The sequence below is a fragment of the Clupea harengus genome, chromosome 4 (assembly GCF_900700415.2).
Source record: "Clupea harengus chromosome 4, Ch_v2.0.2, whole genome shotgun sequence".
Classification (NCBI taxonomy): domain Eukaryota; kingdom Metazoa; phylum Chordata; class Actinopteri; order Clupeiformes; family Clupeidae; genus Clupea; species Clupea harengus.
In genome coordinates this window covers 7,155,493-7,167,455 of record NC_045155.1, presented here as the reverse complement: position 1 = coordinate 7,167,455, position 11,963 = coordinate 7,155,493, and the positions used below count along the sequence as shown (strand labels likewise).

Genomic DNA, 11,963 nt, shown 5'->3' with positions numbered 1-11,963 from the left:
ACAGCATCCTAAAGATTAAGAAAGGCCTGATTTTAGACACTGTGCCAGCATCCTGAGTTGATGCACAGCATAAACATCAAAACTAAACCTCTTAAAGTCACATAGCCATGATCTCCAGCTAAGAACATCCTTAACATGATCAAATCCATCTGTGCACCACTGGAATAATGATATCTGCTGCAATGTGACTTTCCCCTAATATGCATGGGAGAGTGGAGGAGGGGCTTAGTGTTAGGCGGATGTCCCATAGCATTATGTTTTAGGGAGAACACAAACCGCATCCTCACGTCAAGTGTAGATGCCTGGGCTGAACATATTCTTAAACGTTGTATTCTAGTTAAAAAATGCAGCTGTAGAATTAGAAAACAGTCGTCAGAGGTAGTTAAGATTAAAATATGTTCTGACACAGCGTGTGCGCTTGGCTTCATTTTCTGTCAATCTATCGTCAACTCGTCCATTAAAGGGTGCCCCTCTGGACGCGTCATCTGAATTTGCCCCTCTGCATGTCTGCAAGCGGCCACCACAACATCGGTTTAACAGGCAGCGAGACTGATGTAGCATTTGCTGGTAATGGCTTCTGAGAAGCACCTGCCGGTGAAGAGGATGATTTCTCCGCGGCTTTTCGTGCGCTCGGTGTAGAACCCGTCACCACCCCGACATTCTGGAACGCTGTCGGATAAAGCTTAATAACAGAAATCAGTCGAATGTATATGAGTGAGAGCGGCCTTCCTGTTTTATTCCGAAGCCTGGGACTTGATTCGGACCATTGCAGGGTAGAGGGTGAGTTGCATCTCGACGAGAGTAATATAAACCTCATCCATCTCATCTATAGGCTACTAGGGCAATGCCAGGTAAACAATTTGTGTCGTTAAAATATTTACAGTGAATAATGTTTTATTAGTCATCGTTATGCATTATTATCATCATTATTATTATTATTTTAGGATCATTGCATTTTGTACTTATTGTATTTTAAGTTAAAGAGTAAATTAAATGAAAATGTTTACTTTCCCCAAATTTTAGAGTTTGTATACCCTTTGCTTGTGCTAAAGTTTTAGTTACCTACAAAGCATCCTTTTCCAACTCACGTGGGGTGATAAATGTTGCTGTGGAATGCTGATGGGACCAATTGCACAATGTCATCCCCAGCACTTGGCCACAATCCACAATTCCACAGTGCAGTTTCACATAGTGCACCCCATAGCCTTTCAAGGTCATTTGTTCAGAGAGAACTTCGAAAGGGTAGTGCATTGAAGGAGGGGAACAACAGAAAGCAGCATTTATTTGTGGCCGAGAAATTGCTGCATCTAATCCAAAATTGCTTTTCTCTTTCATCTGCCAAGATAATGTCATTGGATGATCCACTGTGAATGTCAGTCAAACAACTTTAATTAGTACACTGAAAGTGATTCAATGAGAACCGTTTTCCAGGCACTTCAAGAGTGTACTAGTTTCAAGCATATCGAGATAGAGTAGTTTCAAAATTCACAAATAAATGTCACGTGATTCACAAATGAATTTTGTGATTCACAAATAAATTTCACGCAATTCACAAATAACTGTCACGCAATCCTCAAATGTATTTCCTGATTTACATATAAATATCACACGATTTCACAAAGCTAAATGCTGTTACATTTATTTACAGACTAATGGAGGTGTAGTTACAAACCGCTCACCATTTGTGAACATATCTGCATTTATTTGTGGATTTTTGACACTTTCCTGACGATTGATTCCAAATGCATTTTTTTTTTCAAAAGGACATTATCTGCATATTATCAGATGTCTCTTACAATATCAGTCAATCACATGAACATAAATTCAAGGGGATGACTGAATGTGACCACTTTGTGTTACATCTGCGCAGTGTCCTAATTACCAAGTGGCTGGTTTAAGATAGCAACCGATTTTGCTGGGTTAGTCTAGTGGATACCCTGTGGCACCGCCACAGATGAGTAGGACGTAGATCACACCCTCACACATACACCCCAGTTAAGTAATACAATTTACGGGAAACTGTTGAGGTAGTAGTGAGGGAGTCTAGATGAAGTCCTAAAGGGAAATCTACTCTTTACTTATACGTTTCTGGTAAATGGTGACATTGTGTTTATCTTCCTGTGTATAATTGCTATCAGGACTTTTACTGATTCTGACAGGAAGTGGGACTTTTAAGTTTTCGCATAAAAAATACACCTGAGGTACCAGGAAGGGAGTGCACATGTGGAACACCTGGGAGACTTTCCTAGCAGCTGGAGAAGCTACTGTGTGTGCCAAACCATTTCTGTAAGGAGCCTGTGCCCAGTTATGGAGTATAGACCTCTCTAACTTCCTGTTGGGAGAACATTGGATTATACAGTACTTTGATTCTTGGATTTTTGCAAGAGAAGAGGAGTTTTTTTTTTTTGGGTGAGCCCAATCTTTTAGTTTGTTGCTTAACCAGGGCTAGGTATTGTTTGAAAGCCTACATTTTCTTTGTCTTTCTTTGTTATTTAGTTTTTCAGAATGATTGTCATGTGTTTTTCTTGATGATTGTCCTTCACAAAATGTTGAGAGACGTGAGGAAATTGGATTGAGTTATTTATTGTTGAAAATTTGCACCTCTACAGTGTCTCGGACAGTTTTGTACTAATTTGAGTTTCCAGAAAGAAGCCAATTCGTTATAACCCAGTGGTTAAAACAACCCAACAACCCAAAAACCTTTAGAGTGCCCGCCACAGTTGCTCTACTTGGGGAAAGCAACCTCCTTAACATTTGCGTGGGTGGTTTAATTTTCATAAAAGGTTGCCCTTGTAAGAACCGGTTAAACAGACATGCAAGATGTGGTTTGTGTATTTTTCCATCCCATTTACTTGACAGACATGTGTTGTATTTGTATGTGTTTGAAAGGTGGGTTTCGTGTATTTTGAAGAGCGGTTTGTATATGTACGTTCACCTGTAAATAAGTGACTTTTAAGTGATTTATATGTAGATCAGGAAATATATTTGCGTATCACGTGACATTTATCTGTGAATCGTGTGAAATTCATTTTTGAATCACAAAACTCCATATTTTTTCCCGTGGTTAGGTCAGGACATTTAGAAGTCTAGCCAATGTCATACCCATGGCCTCTGTTATTGACCTGCCTTTGAAACAAAGTTTAAGACTTGGCTCATTCATTTCCTAGGATGTCTGGCAATATGTTGCGTTGGGCAAAGGAGCACAATGGATATTTACTGCTGTGTGGACGGTGCTGACCAGACCAAAGCACAGGTAAACACCTGTGCCCTAATCATCTAAAGGTTGCTGGATGCCTATTTTGTTCAGACCTAACGCTAATTTTATCCATATCTGTTTTGTTGTTGTTGAAATTGAATCCTTCCTCTTCACTAGAGGTGTCATTTCTGTGTTGTTCTCTGTCTTCTTTCCAGTGATCGCCTCTGTGCTGAGGGTATGGGCGTGTGGAGGCCCCTGCTCCTGAGCTCTCTCAGTCTCACACTATAGATGCCCGCTGCCTAGCTCTCTGAGCCGCTGTTGCCCTTCTTAACCACCACCTCTCCTCTCCCCTCTCTTTCCATCCTCTCTCCTTCTGATTCTACCCCCTGTCAGGCTTCCCTCTCTTCCCTCTGTCTGCCCTCTCTGTGGCTCTGATTTTCTCACAGCCATCCCAGTTTATTTTGATCTTTTTACTTGCTACATTCCTCTCTCTTTCTCTCCTTGTATTTTTCCCTCTCTCTCTCCGTGTCTCTCTCTCCCTCTCCACTTCCCTCTCTCTCTGTGTCTCTCCCTCTCTCTCTCTCTCTCTCTACTTCCCTCTCGCTCCATCTAACAATGCTGTGCTGTGGTCGAGCGCTGGACTCCCCCTGTACTCTGGCGATGCTGGTGGGGTTCCAGTTTGCATTCGTCCTCTACTTCTCCCTGGGAGGGTTCCGGGGCCTGGTGTCGGTGCTCGTTCACTCGATGGAGCCCGAGTTCGACTACTCGCGGCCCCATGATGTGTATACAAACCTCAGCCACCTGGGGGCGCTAGTGCCCCATCAAACAGGACCAGCAGCACCAACTGGACCAGCATCACAGCTGAAGGACTGCCAGGTGCCCTCGCCACTACTGGGTGAGCCGTGTGTCCAACAGATAGCCAGTTTACAGCACAGCAGATATCATAAGGAAATCAGTGTTGTGTGAGGATTTATGCAGTGACAATTGTCAAATTAAAGATGAGTCCAATCAACTGCACTTAATAAGCCATAATCCTTTATGAGAAGGGCTTCATAATAAACCCCCTTCGCTTGTATGACAATAAATGCACCGGCCACTTCTTCACTGACCTTCAGCAATGACAATCACATCCTGAGGCCAAGACTCCAGGATAAGCGCCTTGGCTTCCATCCATAGTTTCCATAGACCCCCCTCCCCAGACCAATAAGATTGCTGCTGATGATAGTGGTTAAAATGCTCAGATGTCCTTTCGCTTCTTCTGCAGTGGGTCCCGTATCGGTGCGCCTGTCATCCCCTCCCACACTGGAAGAGATCAAGGAGAAGAACCCTCTTGTGACTCCAGGGGGTCACTACACGCCCCCTGACTGTGAGGCGAAGCACCATACGGCCATCGTGGTGCCCTACCGAAACCGGCAGGCTCACCTCCGCGCCCTCCTGTACCACCTCCACCCATTCCTGCAACGCCAGCAAATTCACTACAGCATCTACATCGTACACCAGGTCTCACATTTGTACAACCTTACAGCGCCACTGAAAAAAACGTAATCACTGCCTTACAACTTCAGTAAATATAGATAGAAAGATACAGTAGATAGAGAAACAGTCAGATAGAAAGGCAATGCAAAGTAATGGAAGAGGTGGAACTGCTTTGTTAAACCCTCCCATGTTTGGGTAGACGTGTGGGGACTGTAACTAAATGTAAAATGCCTTTTGGGAATTTTTGCAATTTGCCTCAGAGGAAAGGATAAGGCATGCTCTACTTCCTGCAGGTCTTCCAGTGTCAGTTTCATAACTCCTTCGCCCCGTCTTTTTTTCTTCTGCAGTCTGGAAACTCCACTTTTAACCGCGCCAAGCTGCTAAACGTTGGGGTGCGCGAGGCACTGCGGGATGAAGACTGGAGCTGCATCTTCCTCCATGATGTTGACCTGCTCCCTGAAAACGACCACAACACGTATACCTGCCACCCTCAGTATCCCACCCACCTCTCTGTGGCCATGGACAAGTTTAGATACAGGTAAGAGACAGTGAATTCAACTGAATCATGGGTGTCAGTTTGGTTTGAAAAGTGCTGAGGACATAGACAGTTTGTTTTGGGGACAAAGATGGGATTTCACAGGATCCTACCTGTCACTGGGCTGTTGTGTGTCTACCTCTGCTGTTATGATGCGTGTAGCCCAAATACAAACGCACCAAATTTCAAAGGCTATTGGGATTATGTAGGGCCAAACTGAAATGTAAAAAAAATGCTAAAAGTAAGTGGGGTGTATCTCTGTCAGTTGCCAGTGGATACAGAACTCTGCAGTGAGAACCTTCCCCAGAACTTTAAGAGACGTGCTAGAGACACATAATAGACCTAAAGGATCTTGGTGTAATTATTAGCACTGCCACTTCCAGTGCAGGACTGCACATTTATATAACGTCTCATAGCGAGCAACACATTAAAACCTATCACCTGTGAATACTTTGAAAGGTTTATGGCCACAGATGATGCTTAAAAATCAAATCCTGCGCACTTCACAGTGTAGACTGTAATTTCATGATGTTAGCCACCGACTAAGCCTATCTATGAGCCTAGCAATAAAATAACCCGACTACTGCATGTGTTCATCAAACATTCCTGTAACTACCTCACCAGTGACCAACCAAGCACAGCTAAACTTCCACTGAAAGTTATCCACGTGTCACCCTTAAGTCTTCTGTTATTTCAGTTATGAAGCATGATGTATGCTAGACATGATGAACTAGTAGATAGATAGTTAGAGATTTAGCCTGGCTTAGAGTTTCTGCTTTTGTAAGCGTAGCAACACTTTTATTTGGACTTGGCAAAACCAAACAAAACTTGCAATGGTAGCAACACTTATAAACTCTGTTTATTTTATTTTAAAACACCAGGAAGACATAAAGTTTCTGTAATATTTAGAAAAGCTTGTATTTTAGATGAATGGAATACCATAATATACTGGATCAAAGGTGATGGCATCTTACCGGGGGTCATCAAAGAATAGCTACATTTTGCTACATGTTCTCCTGTCGCAAAATGTACAGAATTCTGGAGATGGATGAGCTTTCCATTTGCCAGGTTTTAGCCTTTTTATTAGCCAATGACATGGATTGAGCATTCCCAAATCTGACTACCTTTAACAAATATATCTCACAATTCCTGTGAGTAGCGCACAGGCAGAACGTTCCTTCAAGTCGCCTTAAACTACTAAAAAACATTTTGCATGCCACCATGGGCAAGGAGCGTCTCGCAACTTGCGCTACTTTTGATCAAAAAAGGGAGCTGCAAACATCTAGCCTATATGGATGAGGTGGTGAACATCGTTGTGGGAATTTTTAAGAATCCATCAATCAATTGTATGTCTACATTAATGCAGTTTATTGTCAAATATTGTCGATTTAATGCAGTTTGTTAATGTATTTCTAAAATTCATATATTTCAAATTAAATCTGTTTTGTGTCTTTACCTTTATCCTATGCTCATAGTTCAGTTGCTAGTTGCTCTTGGCATGATGGTAATGGCTACAGTCTGCATGTGTGGTAGCATGTTTATTATGTTTGCAGAAAGTAAAGACAACACACACTCAATAACAGATGGACATAATAATGCTAATTAAAATGTTTATTTCACATAATTCACTAACTTTGAATTAGTGGATCATTGATATAATTTCCCACCTAACAAAACTAAACTAAACTAAACACGACCTAATTAGCACAGCTGCAGTCTAGGAATGGCCTACTTGACTGTACAAACAGGTTGTTCTTGGCAGACAGGAAGGTGTCTGCTGGAATAGAACACCCACTGTTCCACTGACTCTTTATCATTCACCCCCACCAGCAGGAAAGGCAGGTTCTGCCACTTAGACTTATCTCTTCTGTGATTTTTGCCCCTCTGATGCAGACTGCCATATTCCCAGTATTTCGGAGGCGTTTCTGCCGTGACTCCAAACCAGTACCTCAAGATGAATGGCTTTCCCAACCAGTACTGGGGATGGGGAGGGGAGGATGATGACATCGCAGCCAGGTAAAGAGAGACGCCCGCATGGGTCGTGCCCAGCCAGTTGTCACCTTGCCTGGCATGGCTGTGCGCACATTCACGGCTTCTCACCTCCCTGAATAGGGGAGCCACAGGCTGGCTGAGCTTCAGTATTTACCACCTTCAGCTATGCATGAATGCAATTTAATAAGGACGAAAACAAAGAAATTATTACTTGTTACATGGTTACAAAGTATGATCAAAGTTTAGAGTCTTAGGAAAAAAAAAGTGAGGTCAGGTTAAATCACTTTGAGAAGCATTTAAGTGTCTCGGGGTGACCCAGGCGTTGAAAATGTGCCACAGACGACACCACATGTGAAATGTGTTTTGCTGCCTTTTCTTTGTCTCGTTCTCTTTTATGTTCATCACTACACTTTCAGACTCTTCCAACCATGCCACTTTCATTGCAAACCCTCTATTCATCTACTCTATTCCCTCTCACTCCAGCATAACTGTTGGAAGGTGCAGTAAGTATGCACAAAAGATGGTAGGTTGGTATGTGTGCAAGGCTTTGACTTTTTCAATTTCTGTGAATTATGTCAAAGGGTATATTTAGGGCATAGCCTGCCAACAGAAGTAGCCTTGAACATTGGATCACACAAAAAGTCAAAGCCTAGCAACTCACAGGTAGAGACTTAACGACTTTTGTAGGTCATAGGTTTATGTTCCTCCCTCTCTGGTTCCCTCTCTTCTAAGTCTGTTTCTTCAGTGAACTCTCTGAACATGGCGCTAACTCAAAGCTGAAATGAGTGCAGAGCCTCTGTTGCCTGTCCCAGAAACTACAGGGCCAGCTTGATGCATGAGTACTGACTTAAGTGGGCTACTCTTCAGCAGGTCATGGCTTAATCCCATATACTGAACCTCCAGAAATAAGTGTCCCCCCCCCCCCCCCCCTAAGTTATGTTATTTTCACTAAAACTTGTAGCTGTGCTCTGGACTTGACAGGCTTTTTCCTCTGTCTACCGTGTCGTGATTTTCGAGCACTTGATTCATTTCTTTATCTGACCCAGAAAAACAAAGCACTTGCCTCAATACAGGCAAACATTTTACTATCAGAAGCCTGCATCGCTAGTTGCCAGACAGCAATATAGGTATTATGTTTTCTTTTTTCCCCTTGTGACTAGATAGGGCACTTGCCATAGTAAATGGTTGCATTGCCTGAATCTTTGGAGCATCATGTTGTAGTTCGATCCTGCTGTTCTTAATGACACAAATCCAAGCCCCTAAAAGGAGCAGTAGGCTGCTGTAGGTAGACTCTAATGTAGAGATCTACAAGTGGTGATCCATCAGGTGTGCTCCGTCAGGTGTGCTCCGTCAGGTGTGCTCCGTCAGGTGTGATCCATCAGGTGTGCTCCATTCCTTCTCAGTCTCTACATTCCATTCTACATTCCCATCCCCTACATTCCCTCCTTTGTCCATATTTAGCCTGGTGTATAGTTCTCTGATTCTCCTCATGAGCCTTTGTGTGTTTTCCTTTCGACTCAACCCTCTCCTCTTCATGGGTCTCTCTCTATGTGACTCCTCAGAATACGTCTCTCGGGGATGAAGATAGTGCGCCCCCCGGTGGCGATTGGCCATTATAAGATGATCAAGCATAAAGGGGACCAGGGGAATGAGCAGAACCCACGCAGGTAATCACTCCCCACTAGATCTGGTGAAGACACAGTGCATGGTTGTTGTTCACACAAGTGCTTGCGCTTTTTATCTTACTTTAGTGACAGAATAGGGCATTACCGGTATATGCATTGCCTTGCTGGTAGGTGGATCATAGCATTGTGTTTGTAGATGTCATCTTGTTGTAGCATTTGAGTGATACAAAGCAAATAAGGCACATTTAGTGTGTGTAATACCTATTGATGTTAGGCCACAGTTGTACTCTAAATGTCAATAGTATATGGTAAATGTTAGTTTTGTTTAGCAGATGTATTATTTTGATAAATCTCAAAGCTCTTCTCCACTGACGGTGGGCTCTCATCTATCTGGTTCTTGATAGGTTTGACCTGCTGAAGCGCACAAGGATAAGCTGGCGCTCCGATGGGCTAAGCTCGCTGAAGTACCATCTCCTGTCCAAAGAGTTGGAGCCGCTGTACACCAACCTGTCCGTCGACATCGGCAACGACCCCCACCCCCCGAAGAAAGGCCAGGGTTCAAGGAAGCAAGCCCTGCCTCCATTAATGAAAGCAGAACCCAAGTCAGTGCCTCCCACAAAAGACTGCAAAAAGTTGCATCCCACAGAGGAAGACAGCCAATGAAACATCGGCTCTTGATGAAGCAGGAAGTGGGGATGAAGCAGGAAGTGGGCTGATTTCAGTACTGGTGTTCTGAAGGTGTACTTCAGTTCTACAGCTCTGTCACAGGCTTCGCGCACTAAGGCTTCTGTCATGGAAGAGTGATTTGAATACAGCTGGTGTTTATTTCTCCTTTTCCTTCTTTACAGCAGAGCTTTGTCTCAGTTTTTCTCACTGATAAGATAGCTACGCCACGAAAATCCTCTCATCGAGAGCGGACCATGATCAGCTTTCAAAACACCTGTGAATGTTCCTCAAAGACTGAAATAATATTTTGATGCACTGGAGCAGCAGCTTGTTTGACTAAAACTCTCCTCTGACTGGCGGTGAGATATTTCAGTCTCGCCACGGTGGTTGTAGATATCTCTCCCGGGGGTGAAGTGGATATGTGTGTGATTGGACACAGTGCCAGTTTGTGTGTGTGTGTGTGTGTGTGTGTTATGAGTGTGTGAGTGTGTGTGTTATGAGTGTGTGAGTGTGTGTGTGTTATGGGTGTGTGAGTGTGTGTGTTATGAGTGTGTGAGTGTGTGTGTGTTATGGGTGTGTGAGTGTGTGCTTATTCAGCCAGTTTGCTGCCAGCTGCTACTCTGTGCCCTACTGTGTGGGTTTGTCTTTCTGTGCCTTTTTCTCGCTCTAGTACCATTTCTTACTGACGGGCACTGGTTTGTGTTCTTAACCCAGATCCTTTCTCCAAGAGGTACGGGTTTGTTGATTGCAGAACGGATCTGTTATTTTCTATCAGTGTGCATGGGTGGGTTTGAGTTATTGTCGCTGAACAGGTTTCTTATCACTGTGCAGTTGTTTTTTTTTTGGTTCAAGCTGTAGAAGAGATTTCTATATCACAAGTTTAGACTGGCTTGTGTTCTCATTACAGAGCGGTTTAAGCTTAGTTTATCTTTCCATACCTCTTAAGATCAGAGTTTATATTTGTATAGCGGTACAGTACATATCTATTTTTTGCTTTAGTCTGTGTTTGGTGCCTCATTTGATTAGAACTTTAAGTTAGAGACAATCAGTAGCCTAAGATACATGGTCCTATCCAATCATACCATGGAGGGAGAAAAAAAACAAAATAACCAAAAAATGGGGGGAAAGTAAATAAATAAAGACTTAACAGCATATTATCATGAAAGTATTGTTTTAATGAATGCAGATGTTTTTTAAATTTATGAATGTGTGGGGTTACTTTCTGTGCTGTCATGAAGCGTACTTCCTCTACACAGCTGTTACATTGCCTAAATGTATTAGTTTCACTCTGGTTTTGAATTTCATCTTTTATGTTGACAACAAAAGTTTGTTTCTGCCAGTGTCTTTGATAGCTATGTGGAAATCCTTAGTGGCTGCTCAATGAAAGAATACTCTATTTGATGATATGGTTAATCTTACAGGGGTTCATAAATGCAGTTTTTGTTCTTCTCTGATGTGCTATACATGCAAATGTATCTATAGGACAGAGGAGCATCTTTTGGAATTCACCCTGTAAGAGTATGATCAGAATGTAAGCGCTAGTTCCTTATGCGTTGATATCAACAGTTGGTGATGGACGTCCTAATGACATGAAGACACTTTTACTCAGTAAATCATTACTAGTAAAAATACAAGATAATAGTCATGATAATTTCTCTAATTTTGTCAACAGCAGTTTTATCATTTTTTTAATTACTGAAAAGACTGAAATTATGTGGTGCACTATTAGACTAATTTATTCATGCAATATTTTCATTTCCGACTATAAGCTGTATCTTCCTTCCAGAAACAGTACTACTCATAATATTTATAGTACTGAAGGCAGTCCAGCATGCATCAGATAGAAGACAGTTTCCATTCAACATATTGGCAGGATCTCCATAGCATACTATATATAATATATATTTACTAAAATAGTTTTGTATCAGATGTTTTGGTTTTAGGAAATGGCACATTACTTGAACTACCTTACTGTGCATAGTTACCATAGATATTTCTTTGGTATCTGTTTGACTTGAATTAAACTATGTACTGATAAGATGCTGTAAATTAAAAGTATTTAAAAGATATCCCTGATTGTGCTGATTTGGAGGTTACTTTGGTATTACGATGAGTGCCACAGATACATGGAGACTCAGTCAAGAGGATGGTTTTCAATCAGGAGCCAGGTTTATTCTTTACAATGGTGCGCACCAAGGGAGAGAGCATGGTTTCACATGGGGATTCACCCGCATCTCTGATTACCAAATGAAACAGTCGAACTTTAAGTATCCTAAACAAAAGAATAGATGTCAACCAACAGCCCTGACCCTACATGAATATGTATCGTGCAGCTACTCTGATACGGGAGCTGCCCCAATGTTCGTTCATGGTGGAAGTTGTTGATTAGTGGGTCCAGCCGTCAGCAAACGTTAAGCCTGATTACTTGGTACTGATGTTTCTCATGGGCGTGGGCGTATAAAGAATACAATGA

The 11,963-nt window shown here is 42.4% G+C and overlaps 1 protein-coding gene across 2 annotated transcripts; it reads left to right on the top strand.

Annotated features, from left to right (window-relative positions):
* Positions 1–23: 23 nt before the first annotated feature.
* Positions 24–9,972, top strand: b4galt3 (UDP-Gal:betaGlcNAc beta 1,4- galactosyltransferase, polypeptide 3). 2 transcript variants are annotated; one of them, XM_012816667.3, is made up of 8 exons: positions 24–780; positions 3,168–3,253; positions 3,412–4,091; positions 4,461–4,696; positions 5,020–5,210; positions 7,101–7,223; positions 8,762–8,866; positions 9,229–9,972. In XM_012816667.3, exons 3-8 carry the CDS (start codon positions 3,812–3,814, stop codon positions 9,485–9,487), a joined length of 1,194 nt encoding a protein of 397 aa, XP_012672121.2. In that variant the 5' UTR covers positions 24–780; positions 3,168–3,253; positions 3,412–3,811; the 3' UTR covers positions 9,488–9,972. The 2 variants fall into 2 exon arrangements, with proteins under 2 accessions (XP_012672121.2, XP_042563548.1); XM_042707614.1 differs by having other exon boundaries at positions 24–851.
* The last annotated feature ends 1,991 nt before the right edge of the window (positions 9,973–11,963 follow it).

Excerpts from the sequence above, each read along its gene's own strand:
- b4galt3 (XM_012816667.3), top strand. The coding sequence starts at position 3,812 with ATGCTGTGCTGTGGTCGAGCGCTGGACTCCCCCTGTACTCTGGCGATG. Across the intron at positions 4,697-5,019 it reads GCATCTACATCGTACACCAG|TCTGGAAACTCCACTTTTAA; the intron begins GTCTCACATTTG and ends TTTCTTCTGCAG. Across the intron at positions 5,211-7,100 it reads ATGGACAAGTTTAGATACAG|ACTGCCATATTCCCAGTATT; the intron begins GTAAGAGACAGT and ends CCTCTGATGCAG.